The sequence below is a fragment of the Musca autumnalis genome, unplaced genomic scaffold (genome assembly GCF_047663935.1).
Source record: "Musca autumnalis isolate F117 unplaced genomic scaffold, ASM4766393v1 scaffold_3, whole genome shotgun sequence".
Classification (NCBI taxonomy): domain Eukaryota; kingdom Metazoa; phylum Arthropoda; class Insecta; order Diptera; family Muscidae; genus Musca; species Musca autumnalis.
Window position 1 is genome coordinate 173,045,728 of NW_027411866.1, and position 27,732 is coordinate 173,073,459.

A 27,732-nucleotide genomic window follows, 5' to 3' on the forward strand; every position below is an offset into this window, starting at 1 on the left:
TAAAGTTTCAGATGTCTGTCTATTTGGAGAACAATTGTATGCTCCATGATGCGCAATGTGGTTTCCGAAAACACAGAAGCACAACTTCCCTTTTGTTAGGTTTAACAGACCGTATCCGTGCCAACTTTGGTGGTAGCAGACTTTCTGTTCTTGTGGCACTTGACCTTGAAAAAGCGTTTGATCGCGTTGATCATTGTTTATTATTGTCGAAATTAAGGGACTTATATGGTTTCTCAAGCTGTGCATGTAAACTTATGTCGTCTTACCTGTCACAGAGGAAACAGATGGTTTGTGTTGGTGGTGCTTCTAGTAATGTTCTTCCTGTTAAAAGTGGTGTTCCACAGGGGTCTGTACTTGGGCCACTTTTGTTTATACTCTTTGTGAATGACTTGTTTTCTGATATCCATAATTGGTGTGTACCATTTGCATTTGCAGATGATATACATTTGCTTTTCATCGGTGATGTTAGGTTTTCTACTGTGCTTCAGTCGAAAATTGACCTAGTTATGGGAATTTTGAATTTGTGGATGACAAGCAACCGTTTGAATGTTAATCCATCTAAAACTAAGGCACTTTGTTTCTCTGCAACTCCTGTTAACAGTGTGCTTTTAACATATGATAACACAAATATTGAATTTGTTAGTGAGTTGTGCTGCTTGGGTGTTATATTGGATGACAAATTAAGCTTTAACCAACACATCAATACAGTCGTCTCTAAGATAAATTTTTCTTTAAGATGCCTTTATAGTACTGACCTATCCTTGCCTGTCCATGTTAGGCAGCGTTTGGCTCATGGGCTGATTTTGCCCATGGTACTTTATTGTTTGGAGGTATATTCTGCCACTTCTCAAGGCAATGTGGATTTAGTAGTGCTTGCAATTAACAGAGTAGTGCGATTTGTTTTTGGTCTTAAACGACGAATACATATCTCTTCTTACGTAAACAAGTTTCTTGGTATGACATTTCAAAATTTTGTTAAAATGCGTCTACTTTTATTTTTTTATAAATTAGTGAGGAACCAATGCCCCACTTTTTTAGTTTCATCTCTGACTTTTTCCAACTTTACAAGGCTAAATCAACTGATTATTCCAACGGCAGTTCGTCACATGGATAAATCGTTTATTGTACGAGTAGCGCGACTGTTTAATGCTTTGCCTAACGACGTAAAAAATTTCAGTATTTCTCCAACATTGTTCTCAAAACGTCTTCTACCTCACCTTGCTCATATTTGAACTGTTTTGGCTCCCAATTATCTTAATTTAATTGCACCTTTAATGAATGTATTTCTTATTTTTGATTTTATGATTACGTTGAGATCTCGTTGTTTACTACTTATAAATCGATTTCTTATCTTCATTGTTATTTACATTTTTATATTTAGGTAATTTTAATAATTTTGTGTACATTTTTATATAGCTTTAAGCTTTTTTATTGTGCTAGAGTAGTGTAAACATAAATCTATATAATATAATTTAATTCAATTTTTTTTTTGGCCAGATGGCTTTGAATTAATGTAAAGTTGTTTCTAAATAAATAAAATAAATAATTCGGTGCTATAAAGCTTCCTTAACATAAAGTTAATTATGGAAACCAATGAATTGATATGAACTTCAAAAGTCAGCGCATTATCAAAAATCACACCAAGGCATTTTATACAATCAACAAATTCAATTTGTATATTATTATATCGGACTTCTATTTCAGAATCGACAGGAAAACCAAAGGACATAGCCTTCGTTTTGTTAGCATGGATATTTAACTTATTTGTAAACATCCAATTTGTTACTGTTGAATTGTACCATGTTTTTTTGTTTTGATTTTTAATGGCGAATTCCTAGTGTTTTGACGTTTTAGATTCGATCAGCTGGGCTGAGGCATCTACCTTGGTAATTGTACCATGGGCCATAAGTTCATTAAATAACGGCGGCGTATATCGTTTATTTTTCTAACTGGCACTGTAGTCTTTTTAACGCCAAAAACGTCAAAACGTGATTTATTATTGTTGGTGACGGTTGTTTATATTTCTCTGGACGTGCAAACCGAGTATAGAACATTATTTAAATAATTTTCAAGGAACAATTTTCACAAGCATGACGATAACATCTTAAAGCAGGTGTGTTAACATTTTCCTATATCATTGAAAACTGGATAATGCAAAGGTATTGAAGTATTACTCTAGAAATGTAATATTCTGAATGTATGCATGTAGTATATTGATCTAAAGATAATAATTTGGTGTCTTGGCAAGGACAGGTGGGTTATATTCCTATCTATCTATTTGTGTTATATACAACTTGGTTGGTGTAATTGAATTCTATTTTAAAAGGTTTATATGTGAAAATACGCGTCTGTTGTCATGGCTTACAGAGTCAAACAAAAATTAACAAGAACCGAAACGATGTATACATGTTGACTTTTGCCATGAATTCTAAATGTGCAATGTGAATTCTAAATGTGCAATGTGAAAGGAGCAAGTTGAATGTTTTCATTAAGCTCTGATCGGGACCAATTTTTTTCCAGGTAGGTCTCATCACCCTGATCACAAATATATACAACATTTATTTAGGAAGTCAATACTTCCCGAGATATAGGCCTCGATGTTCCGAAAATTCCTTGTATGTAACTTCGCTATTTTTGAACGGATAATATGGGTACTATTGTAAAGCTTAAGGAATATACTATCATATTTATATATTTTATTATAAGTAGACGGTCTTCGATCGGGTATTTAAGACCTTTTCTATGGACAGGTGCAAATCTAAGGAACAGGAACAGGCCTTCGCCCGTGGACAAGTGCAAATCTAGGGAACGGGAACAAAATTTCCTTTAAAAACATAAATTTTTGTCTAAATAGTCGGCCTTTAACAAGGGAATTTTCGGAACTTCAAAGGAAGTATGGACTTATGGACTGTTATATATGTTTGTGATCATGGTGACAAGATCTAGGGTAAGTGCACCTAATGTCGGCATGTACCAGTAGTCGGCACTTTTTGAATTTGAACTCAAATAACTAAAAATTAAGTAAACAAAATAGGAAAATAATCTTAAAAATTCTTCAACAATATTGTCAGGTAACTTTATATAAAATTTCATTGAGCTAGGACCAATTATTATATCGAAATTTAAGTTTTTGTCAGTGAGTGTTTTTCACCACAACCGACAATGCATGTTTCTTAAGAAAAAAATTGTGGAGATGTTAACCTTATAAGCTCTGTAATTATTTTAAAATGAAGAAATTTTCCACAAAATTTTTGTTATATAGGTAGAGAACAGTTAAAAGAACACTTCAGAAAAAGAAATTTTTAAAAAATATTTATAATTGTGCAATTTTTGCTGATGCCGACTTTAGGGACAAAAAAATATAAAATTTGCCTAAAGTCGTCATGGGGTTATAAACATTGATTTTTATCGATTACTTTTAGCTAAAAATTATAAAAAATATTAAAGAAATACATTAAAGGCTAATTAATAAAAAAACTAGTTTCAATTTGAATGGAACTTTAGCGATTTTAAGCAATATTAGCCATGATTTGAAGTACGTACGTTGTGGGGTGCCGACAACTGAGTAATAGATGCCGACTACTGGTACGAACTAATTTATTTAAACAATATGTTTAAATTCCCTTATTTTTTGAAGTAAAATCAATAGAAATGTATACAAATAAACTAGAAATGTATAAATAACTAATGCTTAAGCTATAGTTCTTTCAAATATTTAAGAAAAAATGTAAAGTATGCATTTTTTCTTTATTTAAAAATAACATGCCGACTACTGGATCATATCATGCCGACTATTGGGTAATGGTGCCGACTACTGGTGAAAAAGCAGTATTTCACTAAAATTGTATTTTTTGCATGTTGAACAGAAATAATCAAAAAAATTGTTTATATAATCTAAAACTACACAAAATAACGAATCATAACAACTTAAATTTAATTTGATTGGATATTTAGACTCGGAATGACATACGGCTGAAGATGCGAGAATCCTTAAAGTGCCGACTACTGGTGCACTTACCCTACCTGTGAAAAAAATTTGGTCCGATCCGAGCTTAATGAAAACATTCAACTTAAGCCTGTTGAAATTTTGCTATTGCGAATTTTATATACAGTTGGTCTGTTCCAGAACTGCAAGAATCTAATAATTTTTATATTTTGATCGATATCACGAAGGAAAAATTATTGTAGTAAAAATGTTGTAGATTCTTACAGGTTCAGGAAAAGAAATATTTATATAGATTTTTTTTGCTTAATTTGGCTCTGAGCCTATTTCCAGATCTAGGAATGGGGCTGCTTCGATGGGATATAACCACAAATTTACTGGAGTTAGTTGAGTAGATTTGGTAGGGTAATTGGATTTACACAATTGCAGTGTGCCGTGCTGGCCTGTGTCGCATGCTGGGCAGATGTTTTGCACTGTGTTATAGATCCTTGTTCTATAGGAATTCATACGGCTGCACCATCCCGAACGTAGTTGAGCCAAAACTACTCTGGTTTGTCGTGGCAGCTGACGCTCCGAGGACCGAATTCACACGATAGTCGTTTATGGAATTTGCGACTATATCCGTGTCAGTTAAAACCTGATTTATAGTTTTGTTTATCTAGGTTTATCTATCCGGATCATGAAGATCCTCCCTGACATGGACGGGGTGGGCGTGGTGTTCCTATCCATCATATGTTGATTAGGATGGCTTTCATTGTAACACGCGAAAAAATTTTGTAACGAGAGCATACCATTGTGTTGCTGTACTGGAAGAACAGTTGTCTCATTAGGAGGCACCCTTTTGAAGTTCTCAGGGTGACATTTTGAGAGATTTGGATGTTATTCCAGCACGTTGCATCAACTCAGTTCTCACCTCTGCCGTCCATGTGTTGAACAGAGTGAGATTAAGTGGTGGATATTTGCATATTATTTGCGTGGAAAAAAGGTAAGGTAAGATCAGTCAAATATGATTTCAGCTTTTCACAAATGACATCAGGGAAGGTACCTGACGTCAAGATCGTACAATCATCCGCATACGTTACGATCTCAATGCCGTCTGGATGGGGCGCAATACAGGAGAGGTAGAGGTTAAAAAGTTCTTGGGGAACTATTCCACTCTAGGGAGTTTGGATTTCTTGTTCCTGAATTCAACGTACGACTGGCTTCCACAAATATAATTGTGTATCCAAAGTTTCAAACTTGGTCGAATATCAAAGGCTTTTGTATAAGTCTGGGTTTACTGGGGTTGGCACGACAAAGCTCATCACGCCCATTTGCTAATCTCTTCGCCTCTGCTGGTAAATTTTGTCTCACTTCGGGTATTCGACCAAAGGTATATGACCATTATGGGGAGATGGTCTGACCCAAGAGAAGCAGCGGTTTGACAGGTGACGTCAATTGTCAGTCTCCAGGTTATACGATGGTTATATCTGGCGAACTATGACAATCTCCGATAATTTTGATGGAGCAAGTTGAATGTAGTGGCTGGATTTGGAACTTTTTCCACAGAAAGTTTTCAAAAATTAAATTTTTGTTTAAACTAGCCGGCCTTCGGCAGAGATTTAAGACTTTCTCCTGTGGACAGATACTAAACAGGGCTAACGCGATCATAATTTTTTTCAATATTATTTTTTGTCAAAAATCATATGGTTTTTTCGGAATTTTCGAAGCCTATATCTCGGGAAATACGGACTTCCCGCACATGATTTATATATTGGCGTAATCAGCATTCCTGTGGACAATATTTTCTGAGTCCAGCCACTACATTCATCTTATGCCATTTTGGTAGGTGCGGTCTCATTGACCGTGCATTTCCGAGCTCGGAATGCCATAACTCATGGTGAGCATTGAAGTCGACCAAGACCAGTCGATTATGACCTTCCAAAAGCGGGCTAATGTTGGGCCTATTATCTGGGGAATCTGTTCATAGGGCATTTAGGTTCTCGGCTCTTGTTATTATTTTTTGTGCAGTCATAGCCTGTCCCAAATGGATGGTTCTATATGGTTTTATTTTTCTTCATGCCAGTATGCCAAATTATAAGAACTCGTTTATTTCGCTTTCATTATCGTGAGATACACTTTCAATCTTGTTTATTTGGCGTATACTTTCATATATTTTTCTCTAAAAAATACAGATTGATGTGTTACGTTAGCCCTAACGTAAATTGCGTTTAAAATTTTGAATGAAAAAATTTAAAATTACAATTTTGATTTTTACCGTAAACTTTTGTATTTGTGATGCTATTTGAAGCAAACAAAATATCTCTTCAAATGATGTCAAATGTGCAACAAAATGTTTTTTGTGTTTACAGCCAATCGTTCGTCACTAATAAGAATCATGAATAGCTTTTTAAATTGTCCACTGCGGTTCTCCGGAAACTACAATAAACAGGAGATCAAAGAATTCATTGAATATTTAAAGTGCTACAAACAAGTCAAGTGGATAACCGATGAACAGGCATTGCAAGAATTGTGTTGCCTTTTAACAGATAGTGCAGCAAAGTGGTGGTTAAGAAGAAAAAATTCCATTTCAACATGGCCAGAAGCCTTGCAAGCACTGGAATATCAATATTCAAAAGAAAGACCAAATCATCTTATATACCGGAATATGTTTGAATTAAACGCGAATGAATATAACAACATTGAAGATTTTATCGATGATGAATATGAACTATTAAGGGAACTGTCAAAGGAGTCCCCCATGAGTGAAAAGGCTAAATTAGAGTTCATATATGGACTGTTACCCAATAAACTACAAACAATGAAAGAGAAATTTTTGGCAACATCATTGGAAGAATTCAAAACATTTCTAAGAAATGCAAATATTTGTGGAAAAATAAAACAAGAAAATGATAGAAATGAGATGAACAACGAAAATATTCTAACGACATTTCCAAATAGTATCAACATTTCAAAAACGTCTAATGCTGACAAACTAAATAAAGAAGATAGAAGCAGTGGTGGTAAACATATATTAGAAACAAACTACTCAATCAATTCAAACACCTCAATATCACTTCATAATCGTTTAGCTGAAAATCGTAGCAGTGATGCTGCTCTCCAGATAACGTCCATAATGTCAGCTGTTGAACTCTTTCCTAATAGATCACAACTAATTAATATTCAACCAATAACAAAAAAGCCCAATGATGCACCACAAGAAGCAAATAACGATGTTCCAAAGAAGAAGAAGAAAATTCGTTGCGGCTTTTGTCGTAGCACAGGTCATGTTGTAGCTAATTGTCTGAAATTAGCCCAACGTAATTTAAAACGACTCCAAAGTGGTCCACCATTGCATGTAAAAAAAGGTGAGAGAGACCATTATGTATATAAAATGTGCTTACTAATATGTTTTGGATTTTCAAATATTTTTGTTTAAAATTGGCATCATTAAACTTTAGTTAATATAAGGTCTCTTCCAGAACTACAAGAATCTAATATTTGTTACTATTTTCTTCGATAACGTAAAGGAATAATTGTTATCGTAGTAAAAAATGGTAGCTTCTTGCAGCTTCTGGAACAGAACAATGAATTGTTATATTTCAAATATATTGTTAGGGGACTTACAAAAATAACAGCGTGTGCGTTATTTAAAACAAAATACATTTATTTCAAATTTGAAAGGCTGAAATCTTGATGTGCTTGTTTTGAATAATACGCACAGAATTAATTAGGTAAGCCCCTAAAGTAGGATGAAAAAGGGGGGTCACATGTGACAGTTTTTATACCCTCAGCCTTTAGGCTAAAGAGGGTATTTACACTTTGATACGACCAAAAATGTGCCTCATCGAAATAATGGTTTTAGACCCCAAGTATGTTTGTACGATATCCGTTTCAGACAATTTTGAGTAGATCTAGCAATGTCCGTCCGTCTGTCTGGCTGGTGCGCACGATAACTCTCGAACGGATCAATCGATTCGGTTCAAATTTTGTGTATCGAATTATTTTGTCCAGATTCGATTTAAGTTCGAAGATGGGCCATATAGGTCCACTTTTTCAGGTACCTCCCCACAAATGTTCAAAAATTGTCGCAAAACTTGTGCGCACGATAACTCTTGTAGGGAATAACCGATTTGGTCCATACTTTGCACATCGTGTAATTTCTACCAAACTTAGATGAGGTTTCAATATGGACTCAATCGGTCCACTCCTTCGGGTACCTCCCACACAAAATTTCGGAAAAGTTCAGTTTAGGACCTGGTCTCGAATCGCTTTGATTTTTGTTTACGCAAGTTGTATTCGCTGTCCTCTATACGACGCTGTATGTTTCATTAGGGGCAAGTCCATACTTCCTGAGGAAATAGCCTGAAAGTTACAAAAAGCCCTATGACACCGTGTGTAATGGTTGGAGCGCAAGAAAACCCTCGAACGGATCTGCCGATTCGGTCCAATATTTGGCTTTCGTAATATTTTGTCCAAACTTAGTTCAAGGATTATATCGGTCCACTCCTTCCGGTACCTCCCCCACAAAAGTTCGAAAATGTTCGGAAAATTTGTGCGTACGATAACTCTTGAAGGAAGTTACCGATTTGGTCATTACTTTGCACATTATGAAATTTCTACCAGACTTAGATGAGGTTCCAATATGGACTCAATCGGTAAACTCCTTCGAGTACCTCCCACACAAAATTTCGGAAAAGTTCAGTTTAGGACCTGCTCACGAATCGCCTTGGTTTTTGTTGTAACATCTTGTATTCACTGTCCCCTATACGAAGGTACAAGTTTCCTCAGGGGCAAGTCCATACTTCCTGAAAAATAGCCTGAAAAACAAAACAAATCCTATGACACCATGTTTATGGGTGGAGGCGCAAGATAATTCTCGAACAGAAATGCCGATTCCGGCCAAAATTTGGTCTTCGTAATATTGTTTCCAAGCTTAGTTTAAGTTCGTAGATAAGCCATATCGGTCCACTCCTTCAGGTACCTACCCCACAAAAGTTCAAAAATATTCGGAAAAATTGTGCGCACGATAACTCTTGATGGGAGTGACCGATTTGGTCCACACTTTACACATTCTCATAATATCTACCAGATATAGATCAGGTTCGAATATGGACTATATTTGTCCACTCCATCCCGTACCTCCCACACAAAATTTTGGATAAGTTCACTTTAAGACCTTCTATTGAATCACTTTGATTTTTGTTGAAGCAACTTACATTCGCTGCCTCAATTACGATGGTAAAAGTTATTTCAGGGACAAGTCCATACTTCTTGAGAAAACAGTCCGAAGGGTGTAAAAACCCCCTATGGCACCCCCATGGTCTATGTCGGCCCATTCCTTTAAGTACCTTTTCCGCAAACATTTTGAACTTTAATCCTAATCAACATTTTTGTCGGTTCATACGACCAAAATTTTGAAACCCCCTAACTAAATAAGTTTTTTGTGAAAAAAGTGTTTCAATTTGCCTATGCTGAGGGTATATCTCTGTCGGCAAAGCCGACTGATACTTTTTTACTTGTTTTACTTGAAGTGTATTCACATTATTTTTGTACCTTCTTCTAAGTCTAAGTTTTGAAAAGTTGGTTTGCCATCAATTATGGCCATATAAGTATTGAGACGGATGTATCGTCTAGATTTAAATTTCTCTAAAACGACTCTAGTTTGTCGATGGTGCAGCTGCTACGTATGTCGGAATCCCTGTTAGCATCGACCAGGACATTTAATTCTGTGTTCATCTCCGCAGTCCATGGGGCCGTAGAGCTAGTGAGGTGCATTTGAATATTCCTCGCGCGAAATGAGCTTGTAAGATCGATCAAAAAAGTTTTCAGCTTTTCACAAATCATATTAGGGTATCTTCCCTAATAGCCGGATGTTCTCGATGTTCGAATTTCCTCAAAGTGATCGATGCCCTCGAACAGTCGAGAGCCACCAGCACGGTCTCTTCGCACATCTTGTTCTAGTTGAGTCTTCGACTAATATGGTGGATATGGCATACAGCGCTGTTGTAGTGTTGTGCTGCTTATGGAACTCATGCTGAAGATCGGCAACTGGATAGATATTTCTAATGATAGAGAGGAGTAAAGCTTCAAGAGTTGATATTGTTGTTGTTGTTTGTATATTCATTTTTCTGATTTATCTGGCTCAATCTCTAGTTCTAAGAATGTGGCTGCTTCGATGGGTTGCAACCACAAAGCTTCCGAAGCTGATTGAGAAGATTTGGCAGGGCAGTTGAAGAAGTGAAGTGTTGTTTTAACAGTATAATATGGCTCTGGGTCTATATCCAGTTCTAGGAATGTGGTTGCTTTAATGGGTTATAACCACAAAGCTCTTGGAGTTAAGTTGAGAAGGTTTCGCAAGGCTGTTAAAAAGATGCAGCGTGTCGTGCGGACCGGTGCCGCATGATGGGGGAAATGTTTTGCACGCCGTCAACATCCCGTGTCGTAACTGCTGATGCTCCTCAGCTGCGAAAGATGGGCATATGCGGTCGAATACCCGAAGTAAGACCAAATTTCCCAGCAGAGGCCACGCGATTAGCAAATGAGCGTGATGAGCTTCGTCGTATCAACCCCAATGACCCCGGAGTCAGGGAGCTGACACTGGAAGTTAACAGGCTGGTCGGCGAGCATAAGCGGAACAAATGGGTTAAATCATCTGAAGAGCTGCAACATTGGAGCCGGTATAGGTGAATTGTGGGCAACGGTTAAGTCACTCTCGAACCCTGGAAGAAGGGAAGATAGGACCTCAGTCACGTTTGGCGACGTTACGTTGACTGACCCGAAGTGGTGCGCAAATAATTTCAATCGACAGTTTGTCGAGCATCCCGAGATTGACAGGGCGAAGAGAAGAGTATTACGTCGCATCAGATCTCTTCCTGCCGAGGATGAACCACCACAATTTACAATGGATGATGTTGCCAATGCCATCAGGAACGCTAAATCATCCAAAGCGTTGGGCCCTGATGGAATCTCCATGGTAATGTTGAAGCAGCTGCATGAGCCGGGAGTCGAGTATCTCACCAAAGTCTTCAACTTGTCGCTAGCCACCCTCGTTGATCCCGAAGTCTGGAAAATGGGCAGGGTGGTCCCACTACGGAAGCCAGGCAAGGATGCCAGCAAAAGTGAATCGTACAGACCGATTTCGCTTTTGTCGCCCGTAGCAAAGACACTTGAGGCCTTGCTCCTCCCCAGTATCAGAAATAGCTATCAAGTTGCCGATCATCAGCATGGATTCCGTAAGCAGCGCTGCACACCATTACCACATATATCTGTAAAGGACTCAACCAGAGACGGCCGTGCGATAGAACAGTGATGGTGGCGCTTGACTTATCAAAAGTCTTTGATACAGTCAGGCACTCCACGCTGTTTGAGGACATTGAGCAGACAACCCTCCGGCCAAGCTTGAAACGTTGGATAGTCAACTGTATGTGTGGACGCCAGTCGTACGTGGAATTCAGGAATAAGAAGTCCAAACCCCGTAGAGTCAAACAGGGACTTCCCAAGGTGGGGTGATATCTACGGAACTGTTTAACCTCTACCTCTCCTGTATTCCACCCCCTCCAGACGGCATTGAGATCGTGACGTATGCGGATTATTGCACGATCCTGGCGTCGGCTACCTACCCTGATGACATCTGTGAGAGACTGAACAACTATTTAACCGATCTTACCACCTTTTTCCATTCGAGGAATATCCAGATTTCCGCCACAAAATCTACAGCCACTCTGTTCACCACATGGACAGCGCAGTTTGGACGTGAGTTGAATGTCGTGGTCGACGGTAGCAGAATTCCGACCACAAACTGCCCTAAAATTTTAGGGGTCACATTCGACACTACATTCACGTCGTGCGCACAAGCCACAGCTATCTGCGACAAGTTGAAAAGTAGGAACAAGGTCCTCAAGTCCCTGGCCGGCAGCACTTGGGGTGCAGATAAAGAAACCTTGTGGTAAGCTATGCGGCTCCAGTCTACTCCCCGAGATTGTGTGATATGAACTGGAAAAAGATTCAAACTTGCCAGAATGCCGCCCTGAGAACAGCGACAGGGTGCCTCCTCAAATCTTCAGTGGACCATCTACATGAGGAGGCAAAAATTCTTCCTGTAAAGCAACACAATGAGATGCTTCCGTTGCAGTACCTGCTTGGATGTTATCGTGTAAGCCATCCCAATCACCATCTTGTGGGTAGGCCCGGCCCATTCAGGGAGATCAGGAAGGATATCCATGCTCTAGAGGGAGAGGTCCAACGATACAGGAGAGAACCCCTAGATCAACAAGCATATCAAGCAGGATTGAATAGCATTCACACGGACGCAGTTGCCAAGGCCTTAAGCAATTATAGTGTGAATAAAGTACTCGGAGTACATCCTCCATCTATCGCAGCTGAGGAGCGTCAGCTGCCCCGACAAACCAGAGTAGTTTTGGCTCAACTACGCTCGGGATATTGCAGTCGCCTAAATTCGTATTGGGCGGAAATCGATCGCGCCGTGCAAAACATATGCCCAGTATGCGGCCCGCACGACACACAACACCTTTTTAACTGCCCGCCAAATCTACCCATCTAACTCCAGTGGATCTGTGGGTAATCTAGTTCCTAGTTCACTAATCTTGTTCTACTAGTACAAAACGTAAAAGTAACTTCATAAAATATTACGTGTGATATTCTGTATTCGCAGTTGGATCATACAACTGATGTTGGCCATTGGAAGTGCGTTGTTCCATATAGTTCACTTGCCGTTATATGTGCTCTACAATGTTTTTTTATCTGTATCCCTTGTTCCTGCATTTCAGCAGATAACTGCGGCATGAGCGGACGACGTGAACATGCTATGGAATGTGGACCCTAGAATCTTGGAGTAGTCCATGTTATGAACAGCGTGGCCATAATGGCGGATAATTGCTAATTCCTCGCGTGAGAAATGGAGGAAAGATCAGTCACAAATCATCACAAATGACATCAGGGAAGGTTTTGACGCCAAGATCGTACAATCAATAAAAGTCTGTTTCACACTATGGAGCTTGGACTTCTAGTTCCTGAATTCAACGTACAACTGGCATCCACTCATATAATTGCTTTTCCATCGTTTCCAACTTGGCCGGAAGGTAGTATCCTCAATGTTCTAAAACAGCGTGGAGTACTTGACAGTATCAAAGGCTTTTGATAAGCCGAGCCCCACCAACAACACGGTCCCTTCGCACCACTGTCATTGGCTTACGGAACCCATGCTGATGATCGGCAACAGGATAGCTATTTTTGATGCTGGGGAGGACTAAAGCCTCAAGGGTCTTTGCTACAAGCTAAATCTGTCTGTAGGATTCACATTTGTTGGCGGCCTTGCATTACCATGGATATACTGCCAGGGCATAACGCTTTGAATGATTTAGAGTTCCTGATGGGATTTGCAATATCATCCATAGTAAATTGTGGTGGTTTATCCTCGACAGGAAGAGATCTAATGCGACGTAGTACTCCTCTTCGTCGTGTCACTACCAGGTTGCTCGACAAACTGTCGATTAAAATAACTTGCGCACCTCTTCGGATCAGTCGGCCAAGCGTCGTCGGTCTGAGATCCTATCTTCCTTCGGAACAACTCCAGTTTAGTAAAAACTCTCCGATTTTTTTGAAATTTTTTCCAGGGGTAGATATTGTTGCGCTGATCACGGAAATGTATAATTTTCTTGGGGGACGGACCCGGTTACCCAGTTATTGGACCCGAAAGTCCGGGTACAAAACCCGGGTTAGACCCGGCTCTACTGAATCGTTGGAAATACCTATCCAACAAGTTGTCACATGATGGGATTATATTCAGGTGGTCAGGTGATATAATCCATGGTATAAGTAAAGAGGTAGATTTAAATGAAAAATATCTATAGAACCCTTGTTTTTCTTGAATTCTTAAAACTTCAAAATAAAAGCAACAAGTGGGTTTGTTTACAATGTATTTTTTGAGCATTTTATAAAAAACGCGAAAAATGAATGAAGAGTTAAGTTTTCTCCACATAATCGAGTTGTGAATATGATAAACTGATTGTTTCAATGCAAATCTTACCAATTTCTTCCATACAAATGGTCTAAAAACAATTTTAAAAATCATTGAATTTGATTGTTTTTAAAATTGTTTGGCATATTATTCAAACACCACACACACATACACAGTTTGTTTATATTAGCTTTGTTCCAGTACTTTTCTGATGGCAAAAGTAGTAAAAGAGCAAAATGTCAAAATTGCTCTCACAGCAGATATATTTTCAAAAAGTATGGGAACGGAAAAATGTTTAAATGTGTCATATAAAAAATGGCAGACGTCATGCAAAAACATAACAACAAAGATACATTTTTAAGAATTTGTTTTATTTTAATTGTTTAACATGAAAGGACAGTTGCAAATTAACTATAGGAACCAACACCGATTTTACGCATTCCTCTGATCACTTTACAGCTGTATGTAGTACGAAACTTTAAGAATAAAATCTCTCCAGGCAAGAGATCGAAATTTAGTGTTAAATCATCAATGGCCTCAGTAACGACTAATCTGCAGCAAAACCCAATGTTTGCAAACGGCATTCTGCTGGTCAAGCTTTTCCTTTTTTATTTAAAATAAAAAACAATATTTTTATGAAAACCTGCGTTTCTTTGCTAAATGTATGATGATGTTCATCTGATTTATAAAATGCAATTACATTGTGAAACAAAATATAAAGTATTTAAAGAAAATTTAAAATACATTTAAACTGATAATGACACATTTGGCTCTATAGCGATCACCATCTTGCGTTTCCTTGCAAACAGACATTCCAGTCGGTACGTTATGGAACAACGATAGGTTCTTCTACAATTCCTGAATTTACATCACCATCTTGCACACGTCAAAGATTTAAAAACTTCTTACAACATTGCTCTCTAGAAAGCGTCTACTCAGGACATCTCTCTAGGCCATTAGAAGCGACATTTCTACTGAAAGGCGGATCTTGCTGTTGCAAAGGCAAATGACAGTGGTACTTCAGATACACACACTTTCCTAAAATGTCCAAACCTCGAAGGGTTACGTAAATGATAACGTATTTTTGTATTTCACGTAACGGCTTGTGGATGCTGCAGTTGTGGAAAATTTCGTATTACAAAGCATTCGGCACAAACTTTTTAAAGTTGAAAAAACATGATTGAATTGATTCGTTAAACTTCAAAAAACTGTCAATTCCTGCGAATTTTAATACGTAACACCGCGGATTGTAATTATCACTGCATCTGTAATTGTCTTGAAGTGTTATTTCGTTGTTAAACACAGAATTTGATTATTTTGTAGTCAAATTATTTCTTCAATTATTATTTTTTCCTTTCAACAAATGTCAAATATATTGTTTGACGAATTTACAACTTTCTACACACCCAAATTTGTGTAGTAGAAAATAGTAGAAGAGAAAGCCATTCCGAGCCATTTTTGTTTAAAGAGAATAGAACATTTTGCCAATTTTTGTAGTACGGGAACGCATTTTATCAAAAAATTGAAAAAATAGTACTAAATAGTACTATTTTGCAGGTTCTGGAACATAGCTATTGTTTTGAAGTTTTAGGCATACTCGAATGAAAAAATTTAAATTGACATAAAGCTTTGGCTAACCTTTCTTATTAAACCATGATATAATCCAAAAACTAATTTTTGGACCCGGATTTTTCCATAAAACCCTCAAAAAGTCGAAAACGGGTCATTATGTCAGATTATAGCTCGCACTTTATCCTTTCCAAAATGGTGCTATATGTTGTAATACCTTCTCTGGATCCAGAGAAATCATATGACCACTTGTTGGATAGGTATTTCCATAAGCTTTCCAATGATACCCAGCAATCGGATCAGTAGAGCCGGTTCTAACGGGTCCGTCCCCCAAGAAAATTATACATTTCCGTGATCAGCGCAAAAATATCTACCTCTGGAAAAAATTTCAGAAAAATCGGAGAGTTTTTACTAAACTAGAGTTAAACCCTTCCTTCTTTCCAGGGATCGATAGTGACTTAACCGTTGCCCACAATTCACTTATTCCGGCTCTAATATTGTAACTCTTAAGATGAATTAGCCACCTGTTCCGTTTATGTTCACGGATCAACGTGAACAAATGTTTTCTGTGCGAACTGATGAATGACACACACACGCACATGCGACTGCTTAGGGGTAGTTTACACTATATGTAAATGTCATATAACATGAAATTTCCCATCGTTATATATTCGCTAATATGTGCAATATTGGAGATTTTTCTTACGCCATTTACTCTGTGCGTCCACACCAGCAAAAATGCAAAAAAATGTTTTGTTCCCACTCACGAATGTAAACAAAACGAAACAAAACAGCGAACTCGGCTAACGTGTTTTGTATTGTTCCTATGAAAAATACGAACTTTGACACTCTCCGCTTATTCTGGTAGAAGCGAAATTGAATTGAAACGTGTGCTGTCAATCAGCTCAACCAGCAATAAACTCCTCTGGTTAATGCCACAACTCATTATGAGCACCTCCATCGATAAGATGAAGCTTTGAATGGCTTTCTGTTGTTGTTTTGAATTCCATGTACCACTTGTGTCCCCACATATAGTTGGTCAACTTGACAAGAGAAGAGTTCTTTCGATATTCGAACCGCGTGGCACGGTTGACTGTATCAAAAAATAGGTAGAAAGCTAGCATTATTGTTTTGTGTCTGTCTGTTTTGGTTGATACATCGACTAATAAACGAAGATATATAGTGCAATGCCGTTGTGGTACTATTTAGATATCCAATGCAGAGAATAGACAAGCTTCAAGATCATTTTGCACCTAAAATAACATCTGATAATCCTTCTATGATATAATGCGGTGGTACCTCCATCGACATGTTCCAATGTTGCAGCATTGTAGCTACCTTTTCAGTTCCCTTATTCATTGGTTACGAAGTTATGTTTGCAAAGATAATTCGCATATTTCTGGGAAAATTTGTCTTATTATGGTCCCTATTTATACCCTCAGCCTTTAGGCTAGAAAGGGTATATACACTTTCATACGGGCAAAATGTGCCTCATCGAAATAATGGTTTTAGACCCCAAGTATGCTTAGACGAAATGTGTTTCAGACATTTTGGAGTTAATTTAGCAATGTCCGTCCGTCTGTCTGGCTGGCTCGTGCGCACGATAACTCTCGATCGTATGAACCGATTCGGTTCAAATTTTGGCTTTCGTAATATTTTGTCCAAACTTAGTTTAAGTTCGAAGATGAGCTATATCGGTCCACTCCTTCCGGTACCTCCCCCACAAAAGTTCCAAAATGTTCGGTAATTTTGTGGGCATGATAACTCATGAAGGTAGCAACCGATTTGGTTCATACTTTGCACATCGTGAAATTTCTACCAGACTTAGATGAGGTTCCAATATGGACTCAATCGGCCCACTCATTCAGGTACCTCCCACACAAAATTTCGGATAAGTTCAGTTTAGGACCTGCTCTCGAATCGCTTTGATTTTTGTTGCAACAACTTGTATTCACTTCCCCCCATACGACGGTACAAGTTTCATCAGGGGCAAGTCCATACTTCCTGAGAAAATGACTGGAAAGGTGCAAAAAGCCCCTATGACATCTTCTGTAGTGGTTGGAGCGAAAAATAACTCTCGAACGGATCTGTCGATTAGGTCCAAAATTTGGCCTTCATAATATTTTATCAGAACATAGTTTAAATTCGAAAATGGGCTATATCGGTCCACTCCTTCAGGTACCTCCCCCACAAAACTTCAAAAATGTTCGGAAAATTTTTGCGCACGATAACTCTTGAAGGGAGTGGCCGATGTAATCCATACTTTGCACATCATAATATATCTACCAGATATAGATCAGGTTCGAATATGGACTATATTTGTCTACTCCTTCTGGTACCTCTCACACAAAATTTCGGGTAAGTTCACTTTAAGACCTGCTCTCGAATCACTTTGATTTTTGTTGAAGCGATTTGCATTCGCTACCTCCATTACGACAGTAAAAGTTTTTTTGGGGGAAGTCCATATTTCTTGGGAAAACAGACCGAAAGGTGTAAAAAACCCCTATGTCACCATATGTAGCGGTCGGAGAGCACGATAACTCTCGGACTGTTCAACCTATTTGGTCCAACATTTGGTCTTCCTCATATTATATCCAAACTTAGTTTCATGGGCAATACCGGACTACAACCTTCAGTACTTCTCACCAATGTTTAAAAAATATCACTAAAATGCTAGGACGATATCACTTGAATGGGGCAACCAATTTGGTCCAAACTTTGGATCTCCTAATATTTTATCAAAATTTAGTTTAACTTCTAAAATGGCCAATATCGGTCCTCCCTAAGGGTACATGCCCTACAAAAGTTCAAAATTTGTGTATTAGTGCAGTTATTTCCTAATCCACGTTTTTGTCGGCAAGTTAAAATGTCTAAAAGGGGCCACAAAATTCTGAAGAGACATTCGATCTGTCCGGAGGTGAAAGTTTCGCTTCATATTGGCTGAGGGTATATATCTGTCTGCAAAGCCCACTGACACTTTTTTACTTGTTTTTATCTGTTACCTATGTTATCTTTAAGATATTTCATATTAGGCATAACTTGACAAAACAGCGTTTAAAATCAAATGAGGTCCAAAACATATTATGTAAGCCATAATGAGTTTCGCGAGACTACAGAGGAATAATAAAAACATTTTCAGGAGCTAAAAATAAAAAAGCCGATAAAACTTTGGTGTCATCTACAAGTGATTTAAATAAGGACAAAACAACAGCGACGACAACTACTCTCAGTCAAAATTCATATGGTGAAACCTTACCACATCATCAATTGCCGCATGGCAAGACAGAAGATTCTCCCTTGCCAAAATGGAGAATACGTTGTGAATATTGCCAGTTATATGGCCATATCTTTAAAGATTGTCGCATTTATGCTAAGGAAAAACAAAAACAAACATTTGGAAAAAATGCTTAATGATGAGTCCTAAGGGGAATGAAGTGTAATTAATGTAAATAATAATATTTTTTACACAAAATAAAAATGCAACAAAACTCCAGATTACATTTTTAACATCACTAAATAATTCAAATATAAACATTTTTGTTTTAAATTCAAAATAAAATTAATGAATCTTATTAATATTATATTTGTGTACTTTTTGTATTATTTAACTAAGAGGAAATTATAAAATCGAAAAATGCAATTTTTAAGTTATGACACTATTTGAGTAAATAAGCCATATAGTGATTTGTAAAGAATCAAGAAACGAACTCTTGATATTTCTAACCAATATGACAATGTTGCATTTGATAAATTTCTAAACCAATAGTTATATTGTTTGTATATGTATGTCTTATTTTTGCGATCACTATTCATAATATTTCTGCAAAATATTTTATCTCCGAGGAAAAAATCGGGGTTTAAAGTCTTAAACAAAGGATTTTAACAATTAATGTTCAAAACATTAAAAAATAATTTTTAAGTTTTTGTCTTTTTTTGCCATTATTTGTGAGGTGCCCGGACATAACTCCCAAAATTCGTTGGGAGTTATGTCCGTGAAGTAAAGCGGACATAACACCAACAAAAAATCGAGGACATAACTCCCAACGATTTTTTCTTAATTTATAAATTATTTCCTTGCTTAATTTTGAAAGTATAACTTTTTTTTTTAAATTTTAGAGTAGAAGTTAGAATGTAAGCAGAATTATACATTTTAGAAGGCATAAGTGCCAACAATACCAAAGTATCCACAAAATCCTCCTGATTTCAAAAAAATATTTAAAAACGAAATAATGCCCGGAATTATGTAAGTAGCAGTAAGGAGAAGTTTTAAATTGTAAAAATATTTGTTAAGAAAATTGCGCTATTTTTACAAAAATATTTTCGTTTTTCAGGAAGTATTTGAATATTTGTACAAACACTTCTTAAATTGTGAACATATTTTTTTATTTAATTATGCTCATGTAAAAACCTATCCCATACCTCTATAGGTATTTATTTATTTATTTATTTATTATAATATTAACAATGTAGTTAATACACTGTTAATAACAGATGAAATAGCATTGGCTACAATGGCCATCAGCTAAAACTGGTAACAAATTAAAAACTTAAAATTATGTTATAAGGTTATTTTGATTTGCTTTATGTAGTTATATATTTTGTTGATGTTTGCTGCTGTGGGGTATTTGAGGATATTCAGTCCATCATTGTTGAGGTAGGTGAGGCAGGCATTATTGAAAGAGGTGCATCCTTCTAAAATACAGTTGAAACTCGATTATCCGTGAATCGATTATCCGGGAACCTCCATTATCCGTGATAGAAGAGAAATGTTGGACTTTTTTCATTTCTTCTATTTTTCGTTATAAACTTCATTACCCGGGAGTAAAAACACACTTTCCAATTAATCTGATTAAGCAAACAAAAGGTAAACAAAGAAAACTGGAAATTCTCCCGTATTACACAATTTGTGTATTTATGGTATCACAAAAACCATGGGACAAAGTCAATTCAGATGAATCTGATGATGATTATATTATGTATCCTTCTAAAATTTGGTGGATTACAATAACAAATAACAAATAAAAATTGCATTTTTTCATATTATTGTACATTATTATGTCATTTTTACTTAAAAAAATATGTTTAAAAACTGCATAAGAGCATTGCCTCCATTATCCGGGAAAATCGATTATCCGTAATGCCTTCGGTCCCGACCATTACGGATAATCGAGGTCCGACTGTATGTTGAACGGTGCAGATGCTATTGCAATTTAGACATTTGTTGTCTACATTTTTGTTTAATAGGTGTTGATGTGTAGCTATACTATGTCCCATTCGAAGACGTGAAAATATGCGTATTTCATTTTTATGAACGTTGGTAGGATATACAGGTTTTATATTGTTGGGATTGACTTGGTTGTAGTGGATATGATTATATAACAGTTGCTCCTGTTTGTATTGTTCCTTTAGTTCATGTTTGATATAAGTTTTCAAATCAATTTTTTCGATTATGCTATCGAACATCAAAGGTGCTGAGCATGCATATTTATTTATTTATTTATTTATCAACTTTACAATAATTCTAAGCCATCGGGCCAATTTAAATGAATTACATTATATTACATATGTGTATGTTATCACTACTCAGAGTGCATATAAAACTAGGTATATGATATAATCCTATAATTACAAATACTCCAAGCCATAAGGCTAAAAAAAATACAAATATTTATATTCCCACTACTCAAACGTAAGAAAAGATTAAAAAAAAATGTAAAAAAAATAAACTATAGATAATAATAAAGTTATAACCCTTCATATTTGAACTGACAGTTAAAAATAAGTGAGATCACTAAAATAATAAAAAAAAACAATTTGGCGTTCATCAAACGATGGAAAGAGAAAGTATCTGAGCGTCAGAGTAGGTGTTGCAGAAGATGTCTTGAGAAAGAAGCTGGTGAAATATTAAATACTTTTAAATTGTTGGGCAAAATATTATATAGCCGCGCTACTCTTACTTCGAATGAACTATCCATTAAAAAAATAGCACTAGAAATATTCAATTGGCTCCTTCTTGTAAAAGTGGAGAAGTTGAACAAAGACATTAAAAAAGTAGGACATTGGTTACGAACCAACTTATAGAAAAACACCAGTAATCGAAGTTTTATAAAATTTGGAAAAGAGGTCCCTAGTAATTTAATGGTATATGGCGTAATGTGATCACGTCTATTAACGCCGTAAACATAGCGAACTACTCTATTAATTGCGAGCGTAATCAAGTCAATAATTCCCTGACCTGCACCAGTGTAAACCTCCAAGCAGTACAAAACAGTAGGCAGAACTAGACTATGAGCCAGACGATATCTAACACTCATGGGCAAATATAGATCTGTGGCATAAAGACATCTTAAAGAAAAATTTATTCTTGAGACTACCATATCAACATGACGGTTAAAGCTAAGTTTATCATCCAACAAGATGCCTAGAATGCTCACTTCATGTACAAACTCAATAATTGTGTTGCTATATTTCAATGTCAGATCATGAACCGGAACAGTGGAGAAACACAGGGCTTTAGTCTTTGACGGATTGATGTTCAAATTGTTATCTGACATCCAAGAGTACAAAACTGACATAACCAGATCAATTTTTGATTGAAGAACTGGTAAAAATCTGACCTCACCAACAAAAAGCAAGTTAATATCGTCCGCATATGCAAACGGCATGCACCAACTCTGCAGCTTGGGAAATAGGTCATTAATGAACAGTATAAACAAAAGTGGACCCAACACCGATCCTTGGGGTACTCCACTTTTAACCGGAAGAATGCCACTATACCTCCCACCAGCACATACAACCTGCTTTCTGTTCGTTAGATAAGACATAAGGAGCTTACAAGCATTATTAGAAAATCCATACAAAACACTCAGCTTGGTTAGCAATAATGCATGATCGACACGATCAAAAGCTTTTTCTAGGTCAAGAGCAACTAGGACAGAGATTTTAGAACCACCAAAATTAGACCTTACACGGTCAGTTAAACCAAGTAGGAGAGAAGCCGAACTTCTATTCCTACGAAAGCCACATTGTGCATCATGAAGGGAAGAATTACTATCTAAAAATGCAGATATCTGAAATTTGAGGCAGTATTCCACAATTTTAGAACAAACTGGCAGTATGGAAATAGGCCGAAAACTATTAATATCATGGATAGCTCCCTTCTTTACAACAGGAACAATCTTAGATACTTTCCAAGCTGTGGGGAAAGTTGAAGTCATTAGTATGATATTGACAAAATAAAGCAAGTGCCTAGAGATCGCTGTATAAATACGTTTCCAAAACTTCAATGATAAACCATCAAGGCCAGCTGCATTAGATTTAATAGACATAAAAGCTCTATCCAATTCTAAAGAGTCAATGCAACGAAATGTAAAGTTGCCATAATCAGGATTAGGGTTATATTGAAAAGTCGAATTTATATTAATTTGGTTATTTACAAAGATACTATTAAGTTCTTCAGGGCTTACATCGCAGTCATAACATTTATCAGCAGCTACACCAGTAGACCTCAGTAATCTCCAAAAATCAGCTTTGTCAGCAAATTCGTTTCCTTTAATACCGACGTGACCAGGTATCCAGTATAGTTTTATATTATTGTTGTCGGTAAGCATGTCACGAATTTTGTTTACTGAGGCCCAGTTGTTGTTTGATATACACGACACAGCCTTGAGAACGGATAAGCTATCGGTGAAAATAATAGTTTCATGTTTGGAAGAAGCTGCTATGTTAATGGCTTCCAAAATCCCAGCAGCTTCGGCAGTAAAGATGGATGTAAAATCAACAAGGGTTTTAACGGAAAGGATATCTCCTTTGGAATTGACAACAGCGTATGAAGTAGTGCAGCTTGTTTTTGAAGCATCGGTGTATAAAAACTGGTAAGTAGAGTGTTTGGAGGAGAAATGCTGAAAATGTTGTGCGTAAATTTCATTAGGAGTTTTACTTTTCTCTAGAGTACTGAGAGATGTGTCACATGCATTAACTGGAAACATCCATGTTGGGAACTTGGTTTTGAAGCATGTAACCTGCTCCTTAAAATTTACTACATTGTCTTTTATTGAATTATAAATGGCCGATAGCTTTTTAGGTTTCCTTTTTGCTGACATAACTTTAGAGACATCGGAGTAAATAACAGAAGACTTAGACGATAGAACTTTCGGCAACAACATATTTCTTGACTCGAGAATCCTTTGCTCAAGAGAAGGTAAACCAGTTTCAATAAGTAGTGTTTTGATGGGTGTTGTTCTGTATGCATAGATACTGGATCTAAGGCTATCATGGTATACTGCTTTTATTTGTTTTAAAGTAGAAGTGGGACTATCGCCAAAAAGGAACAAACCGTAGTCAATCTTGCTAAGTACAAGAGTTTTTACTAAGTAAGTGAGGGTATTGATATGTACAAAACTCCTGGATGAAAGATATTTTATAATATTTGACCGAGGTATGAGGTCCTTCTTCAATTTGAATATGTGCTCTTTCCATCGATAGTTTTTTTCAAAGATAATTCCCAAAATTTTTTGTTTGTTTACGTATGGTATGTTCATACCATTAGTGGAAATGTCGGTAGGTTTACAGTTGTGCTTCCGACATATATGTAAAATTGAAGTCTTAGACGGTGATATTTTGGCGCCAGATGTCTTGGCCCAAGTACTTATGTCATTTATAATATTAGAGAATTGATTGTTAATAACATTGTTGTCTTTATTGGAGCTAAGAACATAAAGGTCGTCAGCATACAGGCAATGATAAATTCTGGGATGTTTGCTTATGATTTTGCTGATTTCATTAAAGGCTATTTGGAAGAGTACGACTGACAGCGGGGATCCTTGCGGTATGCCATTTTCCATTGCAAATTGGTTCGAATAAAAGTTGTTGATTCTGACTACAAAATTGCGACCAGTTAAAAAAGCCTTAATGAAGTTCAACATTTTGTGACCTACACCCCATAATTTTAAGGCATCTAAAATTATATGTATTCCTATGCGATCGAATGCTTTTTCGAAGTCGATTGAAAGAACTGAAGTGTGACTCCTGGTAGAAATAGCTTTGGAAGCATAGTAGTCAATGTGCAGAAGCACGTCGGTGCAGCCTTGGTTAGCTTTATATGCAACTTGGTTGGTTGAAATCAGGTTACGAGCATTCATAAACCATGATAAGCGGTTGGAAATTATACGCTCCAACAGTTTTGAGAGGCAGGACAATAAAGATATTGGCCGATATGAGGAAAACTCTGATCTGCTCTTATTTGGTTTAGGTATCGGAATAATAACTGCTGATTTCCATGAATGAGGAATTATACCAGTGTCAAATATTGTGTTGTAAAGGTGGAGTAATTTATATTTGCTCTTGCTGGATATATTCTTAAGCATAGAATATGGTATTTTATCGCGTCCTGGTGTGGTTCCTTTCACCTTACCAAAAGCTAATTGTAGTTCAGAAAATGTAAGTTCCCTTTCAATTATTGACGCTTGTTTATTAGACGGATTATTAGAAAAAGAAGTTGGTATGTTAGATTTAGCAGCACAGAACTTTGGGGCGAAGTTTTCATTTGATGATTCGTAGGACCATTTGTTGCCAAAGTGGTTTGCGATATCGATAGGTTCATTGATGCATATGTCGTTTGATTTCCTCTATAGGTAATTTGCCCAGTTTTTGAGGCAAAAAGTCGATTTTGCAACTTTTAATAATAATAATTTTTTAGTGAGCATTAAAAAAAGAACATATCAACATTTATTAATATGAATGACATTTTTCAAAATAGCGGCATTATCGCGGTTTAAATTGCAGTCATAGTGAGAATTTCGAAGAAAAACTAAAAAAATATAAATTATAAAGCATATTTCAATGTGTTTAAAACCGTGGAAAAATAACCCAAATATAAATATATGTAAAATGGAATAGATTGGCCATTGCGAGTGCAATTTATTTAATATATAATATAGCGTAAACATTTTGTGTAGCGACCAAAAAACACAAAAATTCGGAAATAAATTTTTTTATTTTTCTTAAACTCACTTTATATAGACTTTTACTAAATTGGCCGCGTTTGGCCGTGATTTTCCCACCTAGAACACATTACTGAGAGTCTTTTGCATTGTTACTACTGCATTTCAAACCCGATTTTGCCCGTTTTTTGATATTTATCTGATTTTGTTAGGTTACTTCTCAATAAAAGCTATTAAAATTGTGGAAATTTTCTTTCCATAAAAACCTAAGTTGGGTTATGACGTTTTTTAAATATTGCAAAGGGAAGTACTCCGCCCACTTCGAAATTCAAGAAAATATGCATCCTATTTCCACCGGTGGCCATAACTGTACATTCCTTGAAAATTTCAGGAAAATCGGTTCAGTAGTTTTGTAGATGTAACACATTTTAAAAAGTGGGCGTGGTCAAGTCTTTGGGTAATAAAAAAGTAGGTTAGATCGGAGACTCGACCACAATTGTCTCTCAAATTAATTTCCAAACCGATACATTCGTAATTAAAATAATTTTTTAGTTGTGGGCGTTTTTTATTGTTGGACTGCAGAATTTTACATCTTTGTGTTTATTTCAGCATTAGTCCATATTTTGTTGTATTTTCTCAAAGTATTTTCGACTTTGAGAAAATAAAAAACAAATATCAAAATATTATTGTTTACAATTTTATTGCAAATAAAATAACCAATGGCGACAAATTGTTCTTTATATCCGTGGTTTTCTATAAACGGTGCGGTAGTAGTAAGCTTTATTTTATCTCTCTTTTACATATTAATCATTATTACGGTTTTAAGGAGTACTAAACTCATCTTTATTAACGTATATTTAAAAATATGCAAAATTGTAATAGAAATTCGTTTGAAAATCTATCCGCGGGTTCAAAATTTTTGTTGCTTACTACCGTGATCGTATTCAACACTTTGTTGTGTATAAGAAAACTAATGAAAATGACATTGGAAGTAGCTTTGTTCGTTATATACGTAGTTGCTTATAACCGTTGTTCGTTGTATCCGAATTTATCTGTAGAAATCATTGTTTTATCTCACTTTAACACATAAGTAATTTAAAAAGTTAAAAAATCCTTTAATTCCGCCGTTATTAATTGTTGTCTCAAAAACAGGGCAAATTACCTATAGTGCATAAGGCCATGATCGGTTCCAAAAACAACTATATAAAAAGTTTTTGTAAAAATATTCAAATACTTTCTGAAAAAGGAAAAGCGCCGCGGGCGAAAATATTTTCGTAAAAAATCGCGCGATTTTTTTTTTTCAAAAGTATTTTCGACTTTTTATCTCCTTAGTTGTGAAAATATTTTTGTAAAAAATCGCGAATATCTTACAAAAACTTTTTATTTTCTTCAATTGTGAAAATATTTTTGTAAAAAATCGCGCGATTTTTTCAAAAATATTTTCGCCTGCGGCACTTTTCGTTTTTCAGAAAGTATTTGAACATTTTTACAAAAAATTTTTGTTCTTTAAATTGTGAAAATATTTTTGAAAAAAAACGCGCGATTTTTTACAAAAATATTTTCGCCTGCGGCACTTTTCATTTTTCAGAAAGTATTTCAATATTTTTACAAAATCTTTTTATCTTCTTAAATTGTGAAAATATTTTTTAAAAAATCGCGCGATTTTTTAATAAATATTTTCACAATTTAAAGAACAAACATTTTTTGTAAAAATGTTCAAATACTTTCTGAAAAATGAAAAGTGCCGCAGGCGAAAATATTTTTGAAAAAATCGCGCGATTTTTTACACAAATATTTTCACAATTGAAGAAAATAAAATGTTTTTGTAAGATATTCGCGATTTTTTGGAACCGATCATGGCCCTATGCACTATAGGTAATTTGCCCTGTTTTTGAGACAACAATTAATAACGGCGGAATTAAAGGATTTTTTAACTTTTTAAATTACTTATGTGTTAAAGTGAGATAAAACAATGATTTCTACAGATAAATTCGGATACAACGAACAACGGTTATAAGCAACTACGTATATAACGAACAAAGCTACTTCCAATGCCATTTTCATTAGTTTTCTTATACACAACAAAGTGTTGAATACGATCACGGTAGTAAGCAACAAAAAATTTGAACCCGCGGATAGATTTTCAAACTAATTTCTATTACAATTTTGCATATTTTTAAATATACGTTAATAAAGATGAGTTTAGTACTCCTTAAAACCGTAATAATGATTAATATGTAAAAGAGAGATAAAATAAAGCTTACTACTACCGCACCGTTTATAGAAAACCACGGATATAAAGAACAATTTGTCGCCATTGG

The 27,732-nt window shown here is 36.1% G+C and overlaps 2 protein-coding genes across 4 annotated transcripts in view; both read left to right on the forward strand.

Annotated features, from left to right (window-relative positions):
- Window positions 1-1,959: 1,959 nt before the first annotated feature.
- Window positions 1,960-27,732, forward strand: part of LOC141398209 (uncharacterized) — a 49,221-nt gene continuing 23,448 nt past the window's right edge. Inside the window, exon 1 of one of the 3 annotated variants that reach the window (XM_073975445.1) lies at window positions 1,960-2,113. The gene's annotated coding sequence lies outside the window, so the exon portion shown is untranslated. Of the gene's footprint in view, window positions 2,114-23,044; window positions 23,345-27,732 lie in introns of those variants that run through there. The other 2 variants (XM_073975442.1, XM_073975443.1) reach the window with 2 other exon arrangements.
- LOC141398210 (uncharacterized) lies at window positions 2,002-19,051 on the forward strand. The gene is made up of 3 exons (XM_073975446.1): window positions 2,002-2,159; window positions 6,295-7,290; window positions 18,610-19,051. The coding sequence occupies exons 2-3, from the start codon at window positions 6,321-6,323 to the stop codon at window positions 18,879-18,881; spliced, it is 1,242 nt and encodes a 413-aa protein (XP_073831547.1). The 5' UTR covers window positions 2,002-2,159; window positions 6,295-6,320; the 3' UTR covers window positions 18,882-19,051.

Bases quoted from the DNA above. Each gene is read 5' to 3' on its own strand.
- LOC141398210 (XM_073975446.1), top strand. From the start codon at position 6,321: ATGAATAGCTTTTTAAATTGTCCACTGCGGTTCTCCGGAAACTACAAT. The intron at 7,291-18,609 runs GTGAGAGAGACC...AAACATTTTCAG, and splicing joins ACCATTGCATGTAAAAAAAG to GAGCTAAAAATAAAAAAGCC.